Consider the following 23,213-nt stretch of genomic DNA (forward strand, 5'->3'; position numbering starts at 1 on the left):
AGATAGAGAAACACCAAAACCACCTTGATGATGTAAAACATTTATTCAGTGTTTGCAGAAATACTTTTCTTTCTTTGAGTCCAAATACTTACAGAAAATTATGGTTGTAATTGGGACTTAGAGCCACAGCAGTCATTCCCAATACAGTGTACTGAAAAATGTGTAGCCTTTAGGCAAAGACTTGAGAAAATTTCTTGATTGAAAAAAAAGTACAGGCAGTGTTTCTTGTGCCATTTTTGAGTTTAGAAAAATAACTCATTGGAGAATCCTTAATTTAAAAACAAGGCAGTGGCAGAATAATTTCACTCTGCGTTCTTTTGTCTTTGCACCAATGCTTTTATAACTAAAATTTCCATTCAGGCTGGATTAAATTTGTATTTTCTGCCTAGAATTAGAATATCATGTAAAAGATTGAAAAGCTGATTGAAATTTCTCTAAAAAGCTTTTTCAACTCTCACTGGGCATAGGCGTTAGAAAGAATTGGGGGATGCAACTGGTACCTGTATTTTGAACAGCTAATAGAGGTGATTTGATTGTGTGGAAAAATAGCTATGTCCTTCTGTATATAGAAAGAGGAGGCTTCCTTAATGGGAAGACCATATGAATGACATTCTTGACTTAACGTTAAGTCCACAACCTAAATGAACTGTGTACCCTCATTCTCTGTATAACCTTTATTATATTTTATTTTACCTTATCTTGGCTTAGCTCATCTTATTTTATTTTATTCTATTCTATTATTCTGTTTTCTATTGTATCTTGTTCTAGCTTATTTTATTTATTTGCGGTATAAGTAAGTAAATTCAGGCATAATGATGCATATGTGCACATACAACATAAATGCAGGGCTAAAGATAACACTAGAAAGGTTTCAGCATAAGTCACCAGATTCCTTAATTTTGCTCCCACTTGTATACATATGACAATACAATCTTTGATTGTACAGGCCAGTACAATTCTTTTTCTGGCCTTTTTTACCTGTTTGCACTGATTCCTAGTCCCAGTCTCTTTACCCAGATAGCTTACCCAACCCGTTTCTTATCTGTGGGTCCTGTCTTTCGCTCTCCTCTGCTCCTAGCCTCAGCTCCTGACCTCGCCAGCCCCAGAGACTCCAGCCAAGGCACAGCCAGTCTCTAGGGAGAGTTAATGCATCAATTACAGGACTTACGTTAATATGCCCTAAAGTTATCGCTGTAGGCAAATGCGATCACCCTGGTTCTTGCTGGGTGACAAAACAGGCATTTTAAAAAAATAATTTGTTATTACAATAACCCAGGTTCCTCAAAGCCTGATGTTTTTGAAAGTAATATCACGCCTTCAAGGGAAAAAAAAAAAATCTGCCATAAACATCTGGCCTTTATAATAAGCTTAAATAGTTAAAATCTGACAGTTATATGCAAATTAAAATCAGCCACAGAATGGGAAGAATCAGGCAATTGTAGCAGTAAACACTGCTGGCAGTTTTGTGCATAATTCCGTGCTAAGCTTATTTATTTTATTTTTTTCATACGTTTCTAAAAAGAACATTTTCTTTCCTCTGTATCCTTGAGGCTAGTCATATTTCTGATGTCAGCTTCCCAAGTTAACAATGCTAGAGCCTCTCATGTTGCTCTGATGAGAACATTTGTGAACACATCAGCAAAAGACTAATACTAGAACAGAAAACACAAATTGGCAACTAGTTATTTTTATTTATTTCAGTGGATTTTACGTGTCACCTGGAGACTATTTAGAAGATTATTTGCTTGGCCTAACATTGTGTTTAAAAATAGCACTTGTATAGTGCCAACTCATTTTAGAGTTGGGTACAAATATTGAGACAAAAACCCAGCTGTTACAGCTTTTGCTGCTAATTTGAGGTGTCAGATCAGAGCTCTACTGCTGTATGTCACTGAATAAGGCCCCTTGTGAGATCATTATGTTTTCTAACAGTTGAGAGTAATGGATTAATCAGTGCAGCATCAGTTGCTTTCATTATATGCCCACACGGTAGTTGTGGGCTTTAACTTAAACAGTCAGTGGGGAGATCAAAGGATTGAGTACAAGAGGCACTCAGGACTCGCCAAAACTCTGAAGAGATCCAGTTGAATTTTGGACCTTGCCTAACGAGCAAATCTGGGATGCCTTGAAAGTCGAGGGTGACGACTGTGCTCAATGCTGAGGGATAGAGTGCCAAAGCCATTTTGCTTTTTCATCAAAGGCCATGAGAAGGAGTAAATATTTAATTTAATGCAAATTCCTTCTGACCTGTGTGAAAAATAGCTCTTTACAGTTATTGAAAATATAGTTCCTTTTACCCTACAATCTCCAAGTTAATTATAAACATTAATTATGGCAATGTGTAAAATTCGAGTCTTGGTTTTAGTACTAAAAATAGATTTAGATTCACTTTTTGGAATTGGTAAAATGCCCCTGCTGTTAGTTATATTAGGTGGTATGTAAGGATTGGAAGGGATCTGAAGTTGCCATCTATTGTCCCACCCTAGGGCAGGACCATCGAGTCCCATGCCATTCCTGCCAGGGGTTCGTTTAGTCTTTTATTACAGGCTTCAGCTGCTGATGGCTGCACACTCTGTAACAGCTCTTTTCTGTTTTTTTTCTGTTCTTATTGTAAGAAACATTTCCCCTACATCTAACGAAAATTCCCCTTTCTGAAATTTAAACCTGTTATTGCTTTGCTTAACCCTTGTTGGATACAAGGATCAGAGAATTTCTTTTCCCTTTGCCATGGCTTTTTATGTAGTTGGAGAGAGGTTTGAGAGTAAGTGATACGAATCTGCTAACAGAGAGGTCTAAGATTCTGTCCCTGTTAGTGTTAAATTTTGCTGCTAATGCAGTCACCCAAATTCATGTTTCATCTCTAGTATTTCAGACAGACCCTAAGATCCTCTTCTTTATGTGCATAAATACTGATGGAGATGTCTAATCTTGCATGGATTCAACAGTTTCAGTCCACATGTACACTGAAAAGATTCTGTCACATATTTTTATTTACCAAAGCTTCACTCCCCCCTCAAAGCTTTGGGGTCTTGGAGAAGTTGTTTTTCTGTCACTGCCAGGGCCGGACTCTTGTGTTCCCTTCTGAGCTCCACTGGCAACTTGGGGTGAGCTGCTCAATCTTTTTTCGCATCAGTTCACCCACTTCTGAACAGAAATAACATTATCAAGAAAACTATTTACATGAGAGGCTTAATTATGGTTGGAGATGCCTTGGTTAAGTCTTAATAAATTTTCCGGTCTCATCTACTGGATGTATAGTTGCACTGGGGATAGGAAGCCTGGAAACCATGGCAGTTGTGGGAGAAGCAGTAATCGGGGAGTATGACAGTAATTCACTCTTGGGAATGTTACAAGCCTGCAGATGCACCATTTGTAGCTATCCATTGCATGCACATAGATAATAATCTTGCATTAGGCCCAATTACATGGTGTTATGGACACACAACACACGGATTACATACACAGCCAATGAGCATATGGTGATAAAGCAGTGGTGTAATTGAAGGAGACAGAAGGAAATGTTAGACTCGTTAGTGCTACCAGTGCTGCAGTGCCTGATATGGCTGTTCCCCACCAGCCTTGCCCGTTTGCTTTTCTGCTCTGTTTCAAAGTCTCACTTTCAAAATATAGGTTTATCACAGAATAAGGTAACTTGGCACCTTGTTCTTTCCACAGTGTGTTGAGAGAGTTTTGAGCAGGAAAAGGAAGTGAACATCGTTGTTTAGCTTAGAGTGAAACCCGTAGACACATAGAAGTATGTGCTGCCAAATGAGGACTGTTTGCAGGATTCCTGCTATCAAATTGTGTATGTTAGAAGCCTATAAAAATCTCTAGTGCCCAAACGTAAAAGGCATTCAAAAGCAGAAATACAATAAATGAGCTGCTGCCTTTTCAGATCTCTTTCTCCGTTTACCTATCATTAAATGGGTATTTCTTTCTAACGGAGAATTTTGCAAGTGCTGCAGTGTCCCGTGATCAGCCAAATGGGACACAAAAGCAGCCTGGTGTGTATCAAAAACCTGAATGGACGGCGCAGCAGACGTCTAGTAACTATGGTAGATGCTTATTAAGGCTTGGGGAAAAATGTTAATAAAAAATCTAATCTACCATATAATTTCTCAATTTGATTAGCTGTTTGTGCTAATCAGCTGCAGAAATGGAACGTGAAAGAAAATCCGTCACTGTTACTGTCAAAAAACAAAGGATGTCTTCAGCATACGACATGTTCTCCCCTTCTCCTTTCATTTTAATCCGTTCAGATTGTAAACAAGAAGCATCACTGTGGGTGTTGTACTGATGCACAGCTAGAATTTATGTACATTATGAAAATGCCTTGCACTTAGAAAAAAGGAAATTTGCATAGTGCTTTTTCCTTTTGCCAATGATAAAATAGGATACCATAACTTTTTTTAAGCTGGGATGGAGCAGATGGTATTGTCATCAAACAGTATTTAACAAAAAACCCAACCCTCCTATGTATTTTCCCACTTGAAATGTGACTGGAAAACAGTGAGACAGTTACTATTTTACAAGGTACTTATTGAAGTACTAATTGAAGAAAATAAATAGTTAATATTTCAGATAATTCGGTTATGTTGTATAACTTTTTCTGACATCATTGCCAGAAGATCCTTTTGGTTCATGTCTGGTACTTAACTGGAACAGAGTGAGTAGATATATTGTAATGGAAGTATTATTATTTCAGATGAATAAGTCACCAGGCATTTTGATATTCATTATATGCCTTTAATTATATCATTAATTGAATTCCAAGTAAGAGAAATAAAATCTTGGCATACTCTGTAATTTACAGAATTGAGAGTGTTTGACTATTGATCTGACAGCCTGGGATTTCTGCTCTCTGAATTAATCCAAGGAACATGAAAGGATGCTTAGAGTTCCTGATAATTTATTTTATAAAATAAAATACTTGTATTATTAGTAGGCTTAAAAATTTAAATTCCTTTCCTTTTTTTTTCCAAAGTATCTTCCATAAAAGTTGTGGGATTTCTTCTAGCATTAGGAGTATAATTTTTTTCTGACTCTCATCTAGTCCTGAGCACCTGTATTCCTATTCAAGAGGGTGGAGAAAGGAGTAAAGAATAATGTATAAATATTATTTAAGAAACTACACACATGACAGTCATTTCTACAGGTTAATGATTTTAATGTAATTACATTGAATCTGGAATTAACAACTCTTTGTCAGGGAAATACAGTGGTGTACATGAATTTGGAGCGAGTCAGAGGAGAACAGGAATGCAACTGCATGTAGTTAAATTTGCACAAAAAGTTTGAAGGAGATAGGTAATTGTTTTGAAATCGTGACAGGATTGCGGAGTGAGCATTCTTTCCTTTAAAAAAATTCTGATTAGAAGGGGCTATAAATCAGCTTCATTCTTCAGAAGGAAGAAAGCGGCTCCATGCGTGCCTCTAACCAGTTTGGGCAACTGGCAGAGGAATGAGTTAGGAGAGCAGTTCCTCTGGGGTTGTAAATTGAAGTCAGTGGGACTATAACAGCTCATACTGGTGGAGGATGTACCACTTCGAAGATTGCTGATCCCATGTTATGCGTCTTCCAAGTAGTCCTTGGAGGATCCTCAGGAGTGCTGCAGTCTGCTTCTGCTTAGCTTGCAAGATCTGACAAGGATCACGGCCCAAGGTGGGGAAATTTGCTGGCATAAATAATATTGTCTATAACCTCAGTTTCCTGATTCAGCATTTTGGATGTTTGAATAGTTTACAGGGAGAGGACTTCTAAATGAGAGGACAGTGCTTTTTCAAGGGACAAGGGTATATTGTGTTCTAGAAGAGGTGGGAGGTATAAGGCTGGGGAGAACCCAGCAGAATACAAGTTTCCCCATATGATGTTGGAGGAGTCAGAAGATTCTGGAAGTTTTCTGTTTCTCACAGCTTCCTGGTGTTTGTCCATCTGTTTCTATGGATTTGAATCTTAGTTGAATCAAAATGAGACTGGGGCCTTGGAGCAGTTAGCAGATGACTGGAGCAGAATTTATTTTTTCCCTTCATGTGTTAAAAATGGCACTGTATTGTATGCTTAGCCCTGTCAGGACACATACTCTTATAAATCATTGCTGGGAAGGCTTCACGTGCATGACAGAAAGCTTTGCAGCATGCCTCTAGAGCACACCTCTACCTGAAAACGTCCCCATTCAAAAGCCAAAGAGTTCCTACTGGGTGGGAGCTGTGTGCTCTGCACAACCAGAGCAGCAGGGTTAAACTCCTACAGTTACAACTGGGCTGTAATGCAGACAGTTCACTGTCAATTAGTGCCCTTTGCAGCGTTTGGCCTTCTTTGTTCTGAAATAATTGCTGTTATCATAGATGTTTTATTGCCTTCATTAAGGTTAACATTTAAATATCAATGAAATAGTATGCTACTAAGTCATCTGCACAATAGCTATCTGCTAGAGTTATCCCTGAAATTTGTGTTTAAGGAGTATATTAATTCAGCACTGACTTGGGATTCTTAGAAGGAGGGTTATATATTTGTTGATGAATTATGGGAAACCTTTGCTTATTAGGGGCAAAACCTGAGCCACTCTCATCTGATATTTTGTGAGTAGAAGTACTGTGTGAATGGAATAGTACTTTGTCTGCTAAACAGAAATATTTTAAGAAATTTAAAAATATTTTTGAATCATCAAATCAGACAGTAAAGGCTGACCTTTCGGCATCCAGATGAAAAATTGCACTGGCAGACAGGGATGTGTTCTCTACCCTCAGCGCAGAAGGAAGCTCGCTGTCACGTCCTTTTCTGCCTGAATCCAATCCACATCCTTTTGAAATCAATAGAAAGTCTCCCTTGAATTCCTATGGCTTCCACTGACTTCTATAGTGCCATGTGTGACCTATTCAGACATCAGCTATGTATGTGATTTAATTTTTGTGAGCTGACTTTACATGTGGCTTTTATTTATCAGTGTATATCTAAAATCTTCCAACCAAGTGCATAGCTCATTTTTTATGTAACAGGCAACTGAGGCAAAGGATGAATTATATTTTATGTTTACAGAAAAAAAAAATGGTGGTGCAATTAGAAATTCTATTTGTGAGCCCTGTTTGAACTTCCCAATATGCATGTGCAAATGCAAATAGCAAATAAATATAGATATTGAGGAGTGGGTGTGGTGATGTATATATATTATAAGAGGTTTTGTTCACTTTCTGAAATTTTTCTGAAAACTGTCCACAAAAGGCTGGTTTGCATCACTGGCTAAATAAGGTAATCAAGCAGTAGCAATTGTATGACAGAGAGGTTCATTTTGCACCACTGCCACAGTGGGACATTTGTAGTTGTCATCATGACACTAGCAGGAATTAAAAGGTAGAGCTTTTCAGCCCAACAGATGTACACTGATACTCATGTTCACTTCCAGCACTGGAGCCACAGTAAGGCAGTGGCATGTGCAGATTGTGATGCACAGCTGACGAAATGACATGGCTGATAGCTGTAAGAGCTTACTTTCAGGTCTGCTTCTGAAGTTGACAGTACTTCCCTCTTCATCTTATCCAGTAAATTTATAATAGCATACTGAGAAATTGAATACACAAACCCGTAATTTTGTATACCCATTGATCCCAATACGTAGCTATGTGTTTCTTGTCCGATTTTTGGCAGCATCAAGTTTTCCAGAGGATCTGGAATGAATACTATCTATTATACTGTAAGCCGTGATGCACTAAGGCCTACAGCTCTTATCAGCCTAGTGTGTGAACGTGTGTGACTTGACTGACACAGATCTCTGGCCACAGATCTCACATGCAGATTCCAGATTTCCAAAACTTTGCTTTTACTGACATAACTCACTCTGCTCACAGATTTGGAAAGGAAGGGTAATTTTGCTATATTGGTGCAGTTTGCTGTCATGGGTATGTCAGCCCCTAAGCTGGCTCCAGATCGATAATGCATCCATCTGGTGCAGCACTATGCTGAAGTACCAGCTACGATCCTAATAACAAAGTGGTCATGTCCTGTCCTGCTGGGATGCAGTGCAGCAGCAACACAAACACACCGCTGCCAGCGTCAGAGCCTGCTCACACACCTCTCCTGAGCGTGCCTGCGCACAGCCGTGTTACCTGCAATCTCCTGGCTTTGCCAATATGTGTATTCCAGTGTACCAGAAAAACAGTCTTAGTAGGGTATAATCTAATTTAGCTTTAATCTGCTGATGTTGTAGATGATGGTTTTGCCAAGGGATTTCTAGGCAGAATTGTAAAAATGTTTTTAAATTGGCAGATGACCAAGAGGGCTAGTTAACTTCTGTAAAACTCTTCAAGAGCTTTTGATTGAATGTCCTATGTAAATACATAATGTTGGAATAACTAAATAGTTCAAGGAAGGGTAATGTGCCTTTAGGTTGCTTCAGCAGGTATTTTCTTCAGCACGTACACAAACGCACAAAAGCACTATCTTCTACCAAAGGGATCGTGTGGAGTCCTGTGCCCCTTGTGTAAAGCAGAGGTTGCTCCGTGCCGTGGTACTGTGGACACCACATGTTTCAAATAGGCAGCTGCAGCCAGCAGCAGGACCGGCCATGCTGGGACATGGAGTCATCACCGGCCCCATCAATTCTCATGACAAACTGGGCTACTGTATTTGCAGATTTGGTGCACTTGGAGCATGCAATTATGCCCTGTTGGAGTGCTTTCCATTTCCTGTGCCATCTTGATAAACTTTATAGCTTCTAATTTGCTGGAGAGTCATTGATATAATTAGGAGCTACATAAATGGGAGCAGCACACTCAGCTGATGATAATCGAGTCAGTTCATTTTTCATAAGAAGCACTAAGGGGGTCCCTACCAGCAGCTGAGATCATTTTCTCTTTAAGCTCTGCTTTGATAGAGCAGCAGAAATCCTTACATGCTGGGTCATGACATGTTTTATTACGATCTGTTCCACTACCCATATATTTTTTCATAAGGAAACCAAAGAAAGGGTATCCATCCGTCCATGTGTTTTCAAAAGGCAATTTGAGCTGTCTGTCCATGTAAGCTGGCTGTGTTAACAAGCCTGTGAGAGTCAACAGCTCTTTTTGTGTGCGAGTGAGCGCTTTAAGTGCAAAGCTTTCATATTGGTGTGCGGGTTTGATGTTCCTCCACTCGAGTTGCACCAGGTTTTCAAGCAAAGTGGCGGCTTAACCAAAAAGTCTGGATCCGTTCCAGTGGTCGATAAAAACTCATCTCCTGTGCTCCTTGGTTCTCAGACATGGTAAATAGTAACCTTCATCCGTTCTTAGGCAGCTGTTGGTTGCTTTGCCCTAGCAATATCTTCATGATATTTGATGAAGTTATTTGAAAATTTGTCTGAGGTATCGGTCAGCATGTCTTACTGCTCGCAGCCTGGCAGGGTTTTAGCAGCTTGTTTCTGTAAATAGAGTGTTGGTGAAGAAATGTAAATAATTGATCAATCTATTATTCTCTTTTCTCTCTTTTTTTTTTCCTCCTAACAGTACCCTCAACAATAACAACATCACCCGCATTCCTGTTACCAGTTTCAATCACATGCCAAAGATCAGGACTCTGTGAGTAATATCTTCGAATGTAATAATAATAATAGTAGTAATAATAATAATGGCGTAGCCAACTCTTTGGATATTTGTCGTATTGTGATAATTTCAGCCCCTTCCGGACGTGCACAATTCGCCCTGCTCTCTTGAGGAGGAGGGTCACTGAGCGCGGCTGGCCTGTGAGGGCCTGTCCCAAAGGGACCCACAGCGGGGCAGCCCCAGGCACCTCTGAGGGGATGGGGACAGCTGAGGCCAGGCCGGGACAGCAGCCCATGGGTGGGGACCAGCTCAAACGGGGCCCATGGCCAGGCAGGGTGGGCTGGGCAGGGCTGGGGACCGCACTGCTACGGCGTTGCCGGGGCAGGGGCCGAGAGCCCCGGGCTGGGCTGTGCTGGAGTCCTGGGCCGCGGAGGGCCGGGGAGCCCTGGGAGCCCCTGGTGAGGCCGGCAGGGTTGTGAAGGCGGCTGGTGCCCTCAGGGCCTGACAGCAGTTCACTGGATTTACCCAGGGTTAAATAAGAGTCAGTTTTATCAAGATTTTGAATTTACCCAGAAAAGAAACTGGCATTTTTTTCCCATGGGAAAATCCATAAAGTGAAGTGTGTTCCATCAAAATTGTGAAAACGGCTCAGATGGATCCAAGTTATTTAATTTTGTTAATATCCTGTCTTTAAATCCTATTTCTTCTTTTCAAATTCAGAATACTAATTTCTGAAAGAAGACATTTTCTAAAGAACTTGGAAAAAACTTCTTTTCCAGATACTTTCTGAAACAAAATGTCACTGATTCTGATGCATTTTTTATAAAAGCTTCTCTCACGTCAAATCCATTTTTCTATAGTTGGGCACCATTCCACTGGAAAAGCTCTGATCAGCTTTAGTAGACCAAAATACAAAGACTGTGAAATTAGACTGTGTGCATTTGTATAATTTAGCCATAGCCTACCAAAAACATTTTCTTTAAATAAATTATTCCTTTAATTTTCTTTAGGGAATACACAACTTCAGGAAAAGTCATGTTTAAACAAAGTCTCTCTGTTTTTTCCTCCAAAACTCAACCAAGATGTATTTAGTCCTAAAAGTAGAGAAAGGGAAATAATAGCTAGCTTGAAAATATTCTATGGCACTGAAAAAATAAAATGCTTCACGGATGCTACATACGCATGTGTAAAATCATATTAAGTAAGTTAACAGAACTGAAGAAAAATGGCTCTTACTCATGTCAATCGATGTAAGATAACCTCTGATTTAAATTTACATTCTTCATTAAATGGTGACATTCATAGATCTTAATGTAAGTAATTAAATGGAAATTAGATGTTTGCCTTTTAGAAAAGGATATCCTTTTAGAAGGATAAAGAAGATAAAGGTGTAGGTTTAAGGTTCCTTGAGTTTTGCCTTTTCTCATTCGGTCACAGCCGTCCAGAAAATTTGCCTGGCTTCTTTGGATTAGTCAGTCTGGTCTGCTACCAGAGCTCAATGCCTTCTGCCATTTTCCTTTTAGTTTAATTTCGGAGATGGCTTTGTATATCGCTCCCTGGAGACTTACACTGACTAATCCCCCTCTGCTGTAATTAAGGGGGGGGGGGTGTGGGGGGGGAGGAAGTCATAAATAGGATTTATAAAGGGAAGCTTTTATATTGAATTCTGAGAGCCACATTTTATAGAACATGAATGCTGACCCACTCTAAAAGGATTTGCTGGAAATTTAATTTAGGGTCTATGGCTAAAAGGGCACCTTTGCAAACTTGCATTCGTATTCATTCACCTCATGTTCTGTAAAGGTAGTTTCATCAATATCAAATGGCATGTTTCAGTTTCCAAAGACTGCCAAATAACACGCAGTACCCTTCTTAGCAGTTCTATATATGGAATTAAAAAATCCTACATAAACAGGTGGAAATACAGTAAAGTGGTTTAGTTTTCTATATTTCCTTTCATCTATTTCAACAGAGGCAGAAAAGTCATCAAAATAGCAATTTATATATGATAAATACATGAACGAAATAGCATTTCATAATTTCTTCTGCTGCCTCTTCATATTAAAAATTCTTCCTCTATCCCCAAATCATCTTAGCACTTTTCACAATTAGTACTTTATTAATTATAATTATTAATAAAACAAGTTTGCATAGCTACATAGTACTCAATATTTTCTGAATATCTTCTGTTCAGAATTTAGGCTAATATTGTTTTGATTTAAGCAAGTTATGTGTAAATGGATAGTAATACCCTAACAACTAACATACACCTGAGCACATGTAAAACTGATCAGTTTTTGTTCACCTATGTAAAATATTTATGTAAAGATATTATTTGGGGAGAAATGTTAATATTCTCTCTAATTTCCTGAGCTTTATTTCACTTGATAACCTGTTTCTCCTGCATTAATATACAGCCTGAATGACCAGTTTGCATGAAAGGAGAAAGTGGTCTGAGGCATAATGGCTGAATAAGATCTACTATTTAATCTCTTGGTTGTTGATGCAATTTCAGTCCAAATGGATCACGAATAATATTTATTACAGTTTGGTGACTCTACTATTTTCTTAAAAAAAGATCATCAGTTTGTATACCTTCTCAAATAGCTTCACATTTAGACGTGCTTCTTTTTTAGAAGCTCTTGTAAGGAATCCCTGGTCTGAATGTTACTTAAATAGGGACAAGCCCTTTTTCCCATCCAGCTGAGGCCCTGTGCGGCGTGGATAGTCTTTTCCCTATGTGTCTCTTTTACACACTAGTGAGATCCATTAGCAGGACATTTGGGGCTGCTTGTGCCACAGCTGCATCTGCTGTGATAGTTCTGTGGATAAATAGCTTTTTCTTCATGGCTCTCAAAACAATCTGCTCATTTAAGATGAACAGAGAAGAAAAAATAAAGAGCATATTGAACTTGAACATGACCTCAGGCGGAAAAAAGAAAAAAAAAAAAAAAAAGAGAAAAGTGCTAGTAAGATTTGAAGCACTTGAAGAATTCTTTAAAAAATCAGCTCTTCTGTGCTAACCTTTTTTATTTAACTGTCTTTTTTGTTGCTTTCGTTGATCTTTTAGCCTTGATTGGAAGTGACAGGAATTAGTTTTTATTGATCTGCTTTCCTTTGCTTGAAACAGCTTTATTTATGTTAAAGCATGCCCCCCATCTCTGTTTGCTTAATGGTAAGTGTCCTGTTGTCTCTGCATGTGTGAGTGACTGCTGAGATAGGTAATGGCATAATTTCTTTTATTTTTTTTTTATTTAAGGGTAAACTGAAAATGTACCAAATCACTTCACTGCTTTTCATGTTCACAGGGAATTGGTGTATTATGCTTTTGAAGTACTGCAAAAAGTTTTTTTGTGGCTGTATTCATTAATATAATTATCAAAAATATATTCTAATAGGCTGCTTTGTTAAGCTTGATAGACTCTCTGAATGGTCTCCTCTCAAAAGCAAACTGTAGAATAACTGTGCAAAAAACTTGAACAAACGACAAGGTAGGGCTCTGCTGAGGCAGGTGACCTGGCGAAGAGGTGACAATTCGCATCACTGAAATGGGAAAACCCAGAAACCAGCTGTACAAATTTAGTGAGGAAAAAACCAACTCACAGATCTGGAAAGCTCCCCCTTTTTGTCAAACTGTGGTTTTATTACTCCTGCCTGCCTACATCCATATAGGGGATGCAGGGAATGGCATGGGATGAGCTTTGTTTCCGTTCCTGAAGGAAGATGATTCTGAATATAGTTGTTGACTGCTGTGGTGGGAAGGGATAATACTTTGAGGATTTAAATGAAATGCTTACTCTCTAAGTTAGAACAAAGTCTTACTTAGGATGATTTCTAACTAGTTTATATTTGTTCTCTTTTCTTTGTAAATGTATTTATTTGTTCTTTCAAACAATAAAAAGTGTTCCAGACAGATTAATGGTTCATAATAACAGAACATTTTACTAGAAATCTAACTTACTGCAGTGTCAATTAAATAGCTTCATAATCCCTAAAACCAAGGTCTTCTAGCCATCCTTCTAAAACAATTATGTTCTACAGTGCTCCCAGGAAACTAACGTCTTCCATCTCTGCAGATAACTGCTCAGTTCCAGATTTGTGGTCTTTTACTGTGACTGTCCACCCCAGACATACAAATCTGGGGACTGTCAGCCCGGGCGCCACCGCTGACCTGCACTGCTGCTGTGCGATATGAAGATCGCACAGACAGGCAGTTAATTTCTTTGGTGGATGGACAAGGCTAAATCCTGTGCACACCAATTGTGTGGGTTTTTTTAAATGTAATGCCTGTAATATTAGTGAATAATGCTTTGTCTAACCATTTCTGACAGGATTTGCAATCTGTTTTATCATTTCAGCTTTGGTATAACACTGCAAATGTATGACTCATTACAAGGAATGAAATAACTAATGTCCTGGGCTTTTGTTTTGACCTAAAGTTTGGTAGCTATTAAAATATCCAGATTCGCTCCCTGAACACATCATTTTGCAGACTTCCCCCTGCAATGTGATAATGCTTCTGCAAGTCTCTAGTGCGAGGCACGAAGCAGGCTGGGAAGGGAGCTGTGTGGCTAGATCTTCCATTCCAAAGAACGGCCTCGGCATTGCTGTGTGTCATAACCCTGTCGTGGTCCCCTTCTTCATCATGAGTTGAAAACTCATGAAACTCTAGAACCTGCATATTTGCATGAAATTGCCACAGTAAAAAGAGCATTAGTGAATTTGTACAGGCAACACAGGAACATACAAGGTATCAATAGCCTCTGGTGTAGGGGATCGGTCAGTCTATCTGTCTCTCTCTCTCTCTGCCCCATTCTCCTCTCCCGCCACCTCCAAAGAAGAGGGAAGAGGGAAAAGTTACCGATCATCCTGTTTTTCAGCCTGGTCCTCGTGTTTATACAAGCCATCCTTTGAATTCACTCAAAGATACCACATTCATGCATGTATTTCTCATATGAAATCATAGGCAAAGTGATTACTTGGAGGAATCTTAAATTCTGCATGTTCTTTTCTCTATAATGGCCAGCTCATGATTACCTGTAGGCAGGTAATTATTTAACTTCATTCTTCCAAGACATTATAAATAATAGCACTAATTTATATGTGGACATTTGTATATTATATTGCAGTGTAGACAGTCAAGACCTGACTCAGCTGTAACCAATAACTTGCAATGATCCTACTTAAATTGTAGTGAAGAGCCAGACAGACTCGTACTTGATTGCTCTGGTTTGTGTCTTCTGTTAAAAAAACTACTAATAACTTTAGGGTTTTTCTGCCTTTTGTAGGCGGCTTCACTCCAACTTCCTGCACTGCGACTGCCACCTGGCTTGGCTGTCTGACTGGCTGCGGCAGAGGCGCACTATCGGGCAGTTCACCTTCTGCTTGGCACCTGTAAACCTGCGGGGCTTTCTTGTGGCGGAGGTTCAGAAGAAGGACTTTGTCTGCACTGGTAATGATGCCAATTATTCATTTATCTATCAGCTGATGGTTTTATATTGATATTCACATAAAAACAGTGAGTGGAAAATTATTATGTTGTTTTTGAATGCCATTCTGTAGCAGTCCTGTTTCTTTTTATCATTGCTAAACTGTATGGGAGTAGACCAAATTGTTAATTTTTTCAGCTTTATAAGAATTATTGGATTCCAGTTAATATTTCAGTTCTCAAATTATTTTTTCTACTTTAGCATTGGCAATGATATCAACATAAGAAATCAGTTAACTGTGGATAATTTGATATTTCTCAAGGGAAGAGCTCTACAGCTGACTGGAATAGGAAAGAAAGGAAATAGAAAATGCTAATCTAAAACTGTTGATAAATGATTGGACTATAGAACGGGAGGAGCAGATTTTATCCCAGGACTGAAACCAGGATTCTTAGGGAGCCAATGCACTTCACTGTTCTATGAGTTTCCATACCGATAAATGAGGCTGGTGATACACGGCCAACTCACAAATCGTGTGTATATATGTTGGGTCTATTCATCAAGTCTCTGGAACTGCACTTGGCTCTTTTTGTGATAGAAATGCATTTCTTGAAAGAAAAAGAAAAAGAAAGAAAGAAAATGAGAGAGAGAAATAGAGAAATTGGAAAAAGAAATCTCTGAACTTGGCTGAAAGGAAGAGATCTGGCAGAGGAGAGGCATGGCAGTGTGTATGCTGTGAAAAAAAAAAAGGAAGATACCAGACACAAGTTTGGAGATAGTTTTGCAGGCCAAATGGTAAGTAACACAGGGAGCTTGTTATGAAGTGGATGTGAGTCCTAATCTTGATAGACTGAGTCTTATGGTATTGTGTTCTTTATCTCTCAAAGCCTGGGACTCCTAAAGCTTTATCCTCTTGGTGCATGGGTTGACTGATGGAAATACAGTACAAGTGCTCATGCCAGAAATGTTTTTAGGAATGCCTTTTTTCTATAGTTTCATTTACATGTGATAAAGAAAGAGAGAAACAGTTGTACTTAGAGAAGAAGAGTTTGATCCCCTTAACTGTATCATGGATGGTAAATTAATGCCCAGGCCTGGAGATGTGCAGGAAGTGTTATGGGCACATGGAAAATGAAGTTGTGTACCAGTGATTTTTGTGACATGATTTTTTAAGAGTGCTGAGTAGCTTCTACGCAGTTGTGGAGATTTTATGATGCCCAGAATACCCGATAAATTACATCAAAAGTTTAACTAAAAGAAAAGTTTAGAAATCTAACAGTCTTGGGAGAGGAAGGATAAAAGAAATGGATAAATGAATTAAGCTATTAGCAGAATCTAATTTTACCGAAGATGTAACCACAACTTTTTTTTCTTATGAAATGAAGTTTTATATGGGGCATGAGTTCAGCTATTTGGATTTATGATATAGTGGAGTGAAGGAAGAAGAGCTGTTTAAATCAGGAGAAGAGATAATAATTGCTGAATGAGAAATGTAATGTGGACAGAACTTATCTGTGTTTTCTGTGCAGACTATGACTTCCAAAAGAGAAAACATTTTTAACTGTTGCCTATTGGACCAAGATCATATAAGAGAACTCTCAAGATTGGCCTGCTTTTTTTAAAAACATAAATTAATAAAAGTTAAAGGAAAGAAGCTTCCAGTGAGACAGTCCATCAGCTGTATCCCCTAACACTCATTTGGGAAATGAAATATACTGAAAAAGAGATGTATTTGCTGAGCTCATTTTAGTGGAGGATTTAGCAGAAAACTCAGCTTAGTACATGCTAGTTCGACAAAAACCTATGTGGACAGCTAGTTTAAAGAGGATATAAATCTTCCCTGCTCCTTATTACAGTTCTTATTCCTGATTTTACAGCATAATTTGTTCATGTTTGACTATGAAGTCAAACTAGGACAGGAGGTGAATAGTGAACTGAACTTGTCCCTCTGCAAAGGAATTTTATACAATTTAAGCTTATATGAATCACTGTAACTAGCCTCAAGCTGGCAGTGAAAGCTGCCTTCGCATCATAGTTATGAAGAGCTGAAATACAATGTAGTGAACTACTCTGTTTAAGTAGAGGCTCAGCATTTCAAGCACTTGTGTTTTTATGGCAGTGGGAATATCATTACAGCAAAAGAAAACCTAGCTTTTCCTCTACTGTAAAATGGGCTTCCTCAGAGCATTCCAGTTAAAAACTTGTGCTGTTGCATGCTACAAAGCAGAAAGAGTAGAATCAAATAATTTGGGGAAAGAAGGAAAACATCCTTGAAAAACTGACTTCTGGTTTATTCTTTGAATCCTATGCAAAAATAGGGTTTTTTTTATAATTTTATGACATATGTTCCTTTGGAAACAAATTTTGAATGCTACATACCAAGGAATAGTGTAAGTTGGAAAAGAAGAAGTGAAACACTGATAGAGAAGTGCCATAACGGGAACCCAAATGGCTTGATTCCTTCTGGACACTATGCTGCCAGTCCTGTACAATAATGTTTATAAGCATTAGGTGCAAAGTCTTTCAAGGTAATGTTGCTGAAGTCAGAGTTATGTGCAGATATATCTGTGGAAACTGAGTCATACCTGTGTAAACTGAGAGTCAGTCTTTCAAAAATGTTGTTCAGCTTGTGCACATAAATTATAAAAATGCTAATTCAAATGGCACTTGTAGGCAAATTGTGAGCAGTGGAGAAGCTATTCCAGGTTTCATTTGTTCATGCCCATGAGCATTTGGCTCAGAACTGTAGGTAAATGTGTAGGATTAAAAAGTACGCAGTTGCCTGGAGATAGGTTTGCAAATATGTCTAATTGGATTTGTGTTACTGAGAAGGCAGGGCGAAGGTCATTAACAGAACCGAGCAGGGTTGGGACTAGATGGCCCCTCACCATTGGGGGAGAGTGCTGAGTACTGCTGGCACTCCTGTCACCCACCAGAGCCTTCTGGCTGACTTCTTCAGCAAGCTGTCCCCTCCTTGTAGGAGAGTCTCTCCTCCAGAGCCACCCCTGACAGAGCAACCTTCCTGGGCCTTTGCCTTAAAGCCATCTGTTCCTGAAGAAATCTCCAAACGGTCTCTTCCTCCTGCACAGCCACTTATTGAGCTCTGGGATGTGTTTGGTGAGACAGTCTCCTACGAGACAGTATGTTGTAGTAGGAGAAATTGTGTGGCAGCAGAGGATGAGCGCCCCTCATGTGCTGCACATAGATAACATGATGTATTTCTCCTCTCTCTCCACCGTAACCTTGCAATTCACTGCCACATTGCCGTGACAAGAGAAAACAGTACACTAAGCAAAGGCTTAATGTCAGTTGAAATAGTACCTGCACTCCGATCCTTGGGAAGTGTTTACTTTTGTATTCCCTTAGCTAGCAGATTAGCATCTGGGGGTGCTGGGTGGCTCGGCACCTCTTAGAGCCTTCCAGGCTTTGCTTGGATCAAACCCAGCTTCCTTCCCATGTTCAGATGTTTCACTGTTGAACTGGCTTCTCTTTCTCTAACTCTGTATGTGTCTCTCAAACACACACTCTCTCTCTCTGCCTATTTGTCTGTCTCTTGTCCTCCTCTGACCTCCTTAGGATAGTAATTTTATTTCATTTTCCTCTCATTTTTTTATTATGGCTCTTTGATTTTTCTTCTACCTGCTCTTTACTTATTGAAGTTGAAATTAATCTATGTATTGATCAGTTATGTCAAGTCATAATGTGTTTTCTCACCTGCGTTAGTGTGGCTGTAAAGCTTTGCAAACTGAAGCAGTGGGTTCATGAAGTTATACCATCAGCAGCACCTTGGTCTTTTCAATGCTCTGTGCAGGACCCACTGAGTGACCCCATTTGGATATTTTACAGTGATGAATCATTCTGTTTTTCCTAAGTATATACATGAGAAAATATGTATGCATCTGAACTTCATATCTAAGAATAAAGCAGATGCATTCGGGAGCATTGTATTACAAACTGTGATGTGTAGCATACTTCAGCCACTGCTGTCCTCGGCTAACTGCTGTCAGAACAGCTCAAATGTCATCAGTTCTCAACTGGTTGCTTGCAGAGGAGACTATCGGGTAGATAAGCAGGCAGAGACGGGGTTGATTTCAGTGGGTGGTGGGAGGAAGTTGATTTTTCTCTTGTACTGTTGCTGCCGATTCTGAGGCAGTATGTTAGGACTTGGTATTGACTCTGAAGGTGCAGGTTGGTATGGATTTGTTATAGTTTCCACCAGTAGCCTGAGGTACTTTGCAGTGGACAGCGTTTACAATGGAGTATGAAGATTGGATGAGATTTCTTAGAATAGACCAGAGATTGGTATTTCTAACAGTTAATGAGTCCATGCTTTTCTCATGTAAGAAGTACCAGATTCTAAAATCTTGACATTAATTTGGAGCTGATTTGTCCTATATGTCTTGCAATATGAAATTTAGCAAAGTTTAAGTGTAAAATATGTGATTTTTAAGTACTTTTCTAAGATAGTTTTCTTTAATAATGAAACAAGCATTGCAGAGAAGGAAGTTGGATCCGTACATCATTCTTGTTTTCATTAGAAACCATTTTCTCTGATTCTTGATCCTTAGTTCCCATTTGGAGGATCTACAAGAACCTGAAGAAAATGAAGATGCATAGTTTGGATTAAATAAGTTAAAATTCAGTCTGAAGTTAATGCAAGAGAGAAATCATTACCAACGTCAAGTGTCTAATGATTTCTGGCTAAATAAGCTGATACTGGTTTTAAGAAAATAGTGGATTGATCCAAATCTTGGTTGAAGATCTAGAGTTTCTGATTCATATGGTGAGACTGCAGCTGAGGTATAATAAAGACGAAAATATTTTAGCTTCCTGCTGCTTACTGCAGAATGAAAGCCCTAATGAGGAAGCAGATTTATTTGTTTAGGTGAGATCAAACGGTCTTAAAATATAGCTGTTACTCTCTGGCCCAGACCACAAAACTCAGTAGATTGTCTTGCTCCATTTTTCTCCTAATAACTTCGTAGCATATTGTTGAGGAGACAACCAACAATGAGTAACTAATAAAATAGCACTCCTCAAGCTTAGTACCTTAATGAGAACATTCAAAAGATGCCAAAGGAAAAGTGTGTGGGGAGAGGAAGTCCCCCCATCTGCTTCTATTTAAAAGACTCTGTGCAATAATATATCTGCATAACTAGCAGGTCTGCTGCTTTCAACATGGGATGTGGAGGTACTGCCAGCACGGAAGACTAGTGCTCCCTGGAAACTAAAAAAGGGGGAGGACTATTTGCTAATGATGCAGATTTTGCTAGAGCTGGGCAGTGGCAATTGCACCTGAGGGAGCAGAGCGGTTTCTCTCCATGCAGTCCATCCCAGTTCATGCAGAGAAGGGCTGCTAATGGCCCTCAGTTTTAATGGTCACAGGAAGCTGGCTAAACAAAGTGGGAGGAGGAGGCCTTTTTCTCTGTGTGTGTGTGTGTAATGGTCACTTTCTGCCATGCGTGACATCCTCATTGTACAGCTGTTTTATTGCTTTTAGAAGTGAACTTAACCATTTCATCTAACTCTGACCTTTTTCCACAAGAGTGACCTGTGAGTCGTATTAGACAAATAACATCTTTTTTCTCACTGTTAAGTTGGTTCATGCTTTTTGTGACCATCAACAGACCCAATAAATGCTCTTACAATGGAGTCTATGCAGGACTTCCAGCGTTGTATGACTTTTAAAGCCTTTTGGTAAAAATTGCGCTTTAAATTTGGTCTTAGGAAATTTTTGTGGAACTCTGATAGAATTTTTACCTCCTGTTATAATTTGCTACCACAAACTAACATTGACATCTAGTCTAAAGAAATATTTCAATACTGTGCATTTGTTAGTTGCTCCTCAAATGAAATCCTATAGGAGGTTTGGAGAGATACTAATTGCTATTTATCAAAGTTTGTTTGTTTTCTGTTTCCATTAAGTTTCTTATTACAAATTTAAATTTACTCTAGCACTAGCAGTTATGTTGTTTCATAAGAATTTACTTCCTGGATTGCTTCGTATGTAGGATGCCACATATGGTGGTTTTTATTTGGGTGATCATCTTGCAAATCTGAGGGATAAATATGTATTTATTAAGGCACTTAAAATTTCTTTGAAGACCTGAAAATTGACTTTAAATTACAGTAAATTTAGTTTTACTGTCTGAAAATGATGTCTTACTTTTTCAGTATAATTACCTTTTTTCTGGAATTCTCTTTTCCCCAAAGCAGTATGTGTTGCTCTTTAATGCTTATTTAATGATTTAATGATAGCAGGGGTATAATTATTCAGCCACTGAGCTTTTGAACTGTTGCTGTAAGAATAATAACATGATTAGTTTTTATGTTAATGTCCAAAACCAGTGGCTTGTTTTATTACGAGTATGTTGGTAGTATTTTGGTGTACAATGCAAGTGCATCATGGTGGTCTGTCCTGCCACAGATCAGTACCACAGCCTTGTTCTGAGCTAGTTCACAAAGAGCAGTGGTGTTAAATACGAAGGAACAGGGTTGACTTTGAGTATGTGGCCAAGCCTTTGTATGAAATCTGTAGACTTTTTCTGTTCAATACATGTATGTGACTGGCAACACATTTATGGATACTCAATTAATAAGAGTAATTAAAAGGAATCTCCTGGCTCATTCAATTAATTCCTTGCAATTGCAGGCAAACGTGTTTAGCTCAGAAGATCCGTAAGAATTTTATTCTGTAAGTTCCAGATACCATAAGGAGCTTGAATGTACCAGAGGTCTCTTGCAAAAGACCAAAGCAGCAATCTCAGCCTGTCCCAGGAGGAAGGCAAGAAAGGTCGCTATTGCCCTGCATTCCTTAGTGTGTCCCAAATGCCAAAGAATTTGGTTCAAGGAATTCCGAGGGGGTCGATGCCTCGTGCTTCAGCCCTTGCCCACTCATCTGGAAAAAAGTGTTTCCTCACTCCAGATCTGGCCATTGGGTGAGCTCGTGACCAGGCTGGACCTCTCGGGTGTCATTATCAGGAGAAATGTCAAATTCTGCCCAACATTCTCCGAATAGCTGTGTCAATCTGTAATGCTTCTGATTGAAGTGAATCCCATCTTCCTCCTCTTCCTGAAGAGACCATCTTTCGTGCTGAGGCAGGGAAAGTCCTATGTTAGCTGCGGCAGGACGCGGGGAAGGGGGGGCAGAAGCAAAGACAAACGTGCAATCAAACCAAATCAAGTTGTGTTTAAAACTCCTTTTCAAATACCAGCAAATCAAACCCCAGGAACTCAAAGCATAGTCTGAAACTATTCCTATCCCTCCCATAACTTTATCAAACTTCATCGTGAAACAGTTCAGGTTCTTTAATGGCTAACCTGCTTAGAAGACCATTCCAGAACTATACTCCATAGGCTTACAATTCATCATGACCATTATCTATCATTTAACCTCGTACAGGTGGTATCCTTTCACTTAAATAATTTGTCTTCCTCTTCATTTTTCGGCTTGAATATATTTATAAGTTCACTGTATTATTTCTGGACCTATTTTTAAATGTCATTTCATATGCACCTTCCAGACTGCTGATACAAATTGTGGAATTTGCTTTAATGAGGTTACTGTGCATAGATGCCATTTGAACTGCAGAAGCACTACATCTTTTAAGACTTTCTAGTAGCATTATTTTTTTTAGTCTTTAGCCTATTTTGGAAGAGCAAATAGTATACAAACCCGGAGAACCAAATACATGCTAACAACCTTCCTTATGGTGCAGTAATCAGAAAGTTAAGTTCTGGCTGCTTTTAGGAGAAAATGCCTGTGTTGACAAGGCTAGAGAAAGATGTTCAAAGAAAGGCTCAGGGTGGGCACAGGGCATAGGAGATGTTCAAACTCTAACTTTTCAATCCCTCCTATTGAAGACTTAAATGGAATAAATTTCCCTGAGAGAAAAACAACTTTGTCATAGTTTTGAAAGGACTTAAGTTGTCTCACAGATTCTGCTTTATTAATCCTTCAGAAGAACAAATCTACCTGTTAAACCTCAGTTGTTACAGATGAGCTCGATTCTTTGTTCTACTTTCTTCCATTGTGTTTAGAAGTATTCCATACAATTTTGGCACTATTATTGTTAATTAAATAATTGCAATATTAGTGCTTTTAAGATAAGACAATGTGAAATAAGGTCTGATTTTCAATGGTGTTACGTTACTGATATATTTTGAAACACGCAAAGTAGATTTTTGTAGAATAAAGTAGGCTTCGTTCATTATGCCAGATCTTCCTTTCACTGCAGTTGGATATTTCCTTTTTTATTCCTCAATATTTGTTTG

At 38.9% G+C, this 23,213-nt stretch overlaps 1 protein-coding gene across 1 annotated transcript in view; it reads left to right on the forward strand.

Annotated features, from left to right (window-relative positions):
• Nucleotides 1–23,213, forward strand: part of SLIT3 (slit guidance ligand 3) — a 533,309-nt gene that overhangs the window by 315,754 nt on the left and 194,342 nt on the right. The window contains exons 7-8 of the mRNA XM_075164102.1: nucleotides 9,475–9,546; nucleotides 14,799–14,962. Coding sequence (XP_075020203.1) covers nucleotides 9,475–9,546; nucleotides 14,799–14,962 — 236 coding nt within the window. The remainder of the gene's footprint in view (nucleotides 1–9,474; nucleotides 9,547–14,798; nucleotides 14,963–23,213) is intronic.

Source organism: Calonectris borealis, chromosome 15 (genome assembly GCF_964195595.1).
Source record: "Calonectris borealis chromosome 15, bCalBor7.hap1.2, whole genome shotgun sequence".
In the NCBI taxonomy this organism is placed as follows: Eukaryota; Metazoa; Chordata; class Aves; order Procellariiformes; family Procellariidae; genus Calonectris; species Calonectris borealis.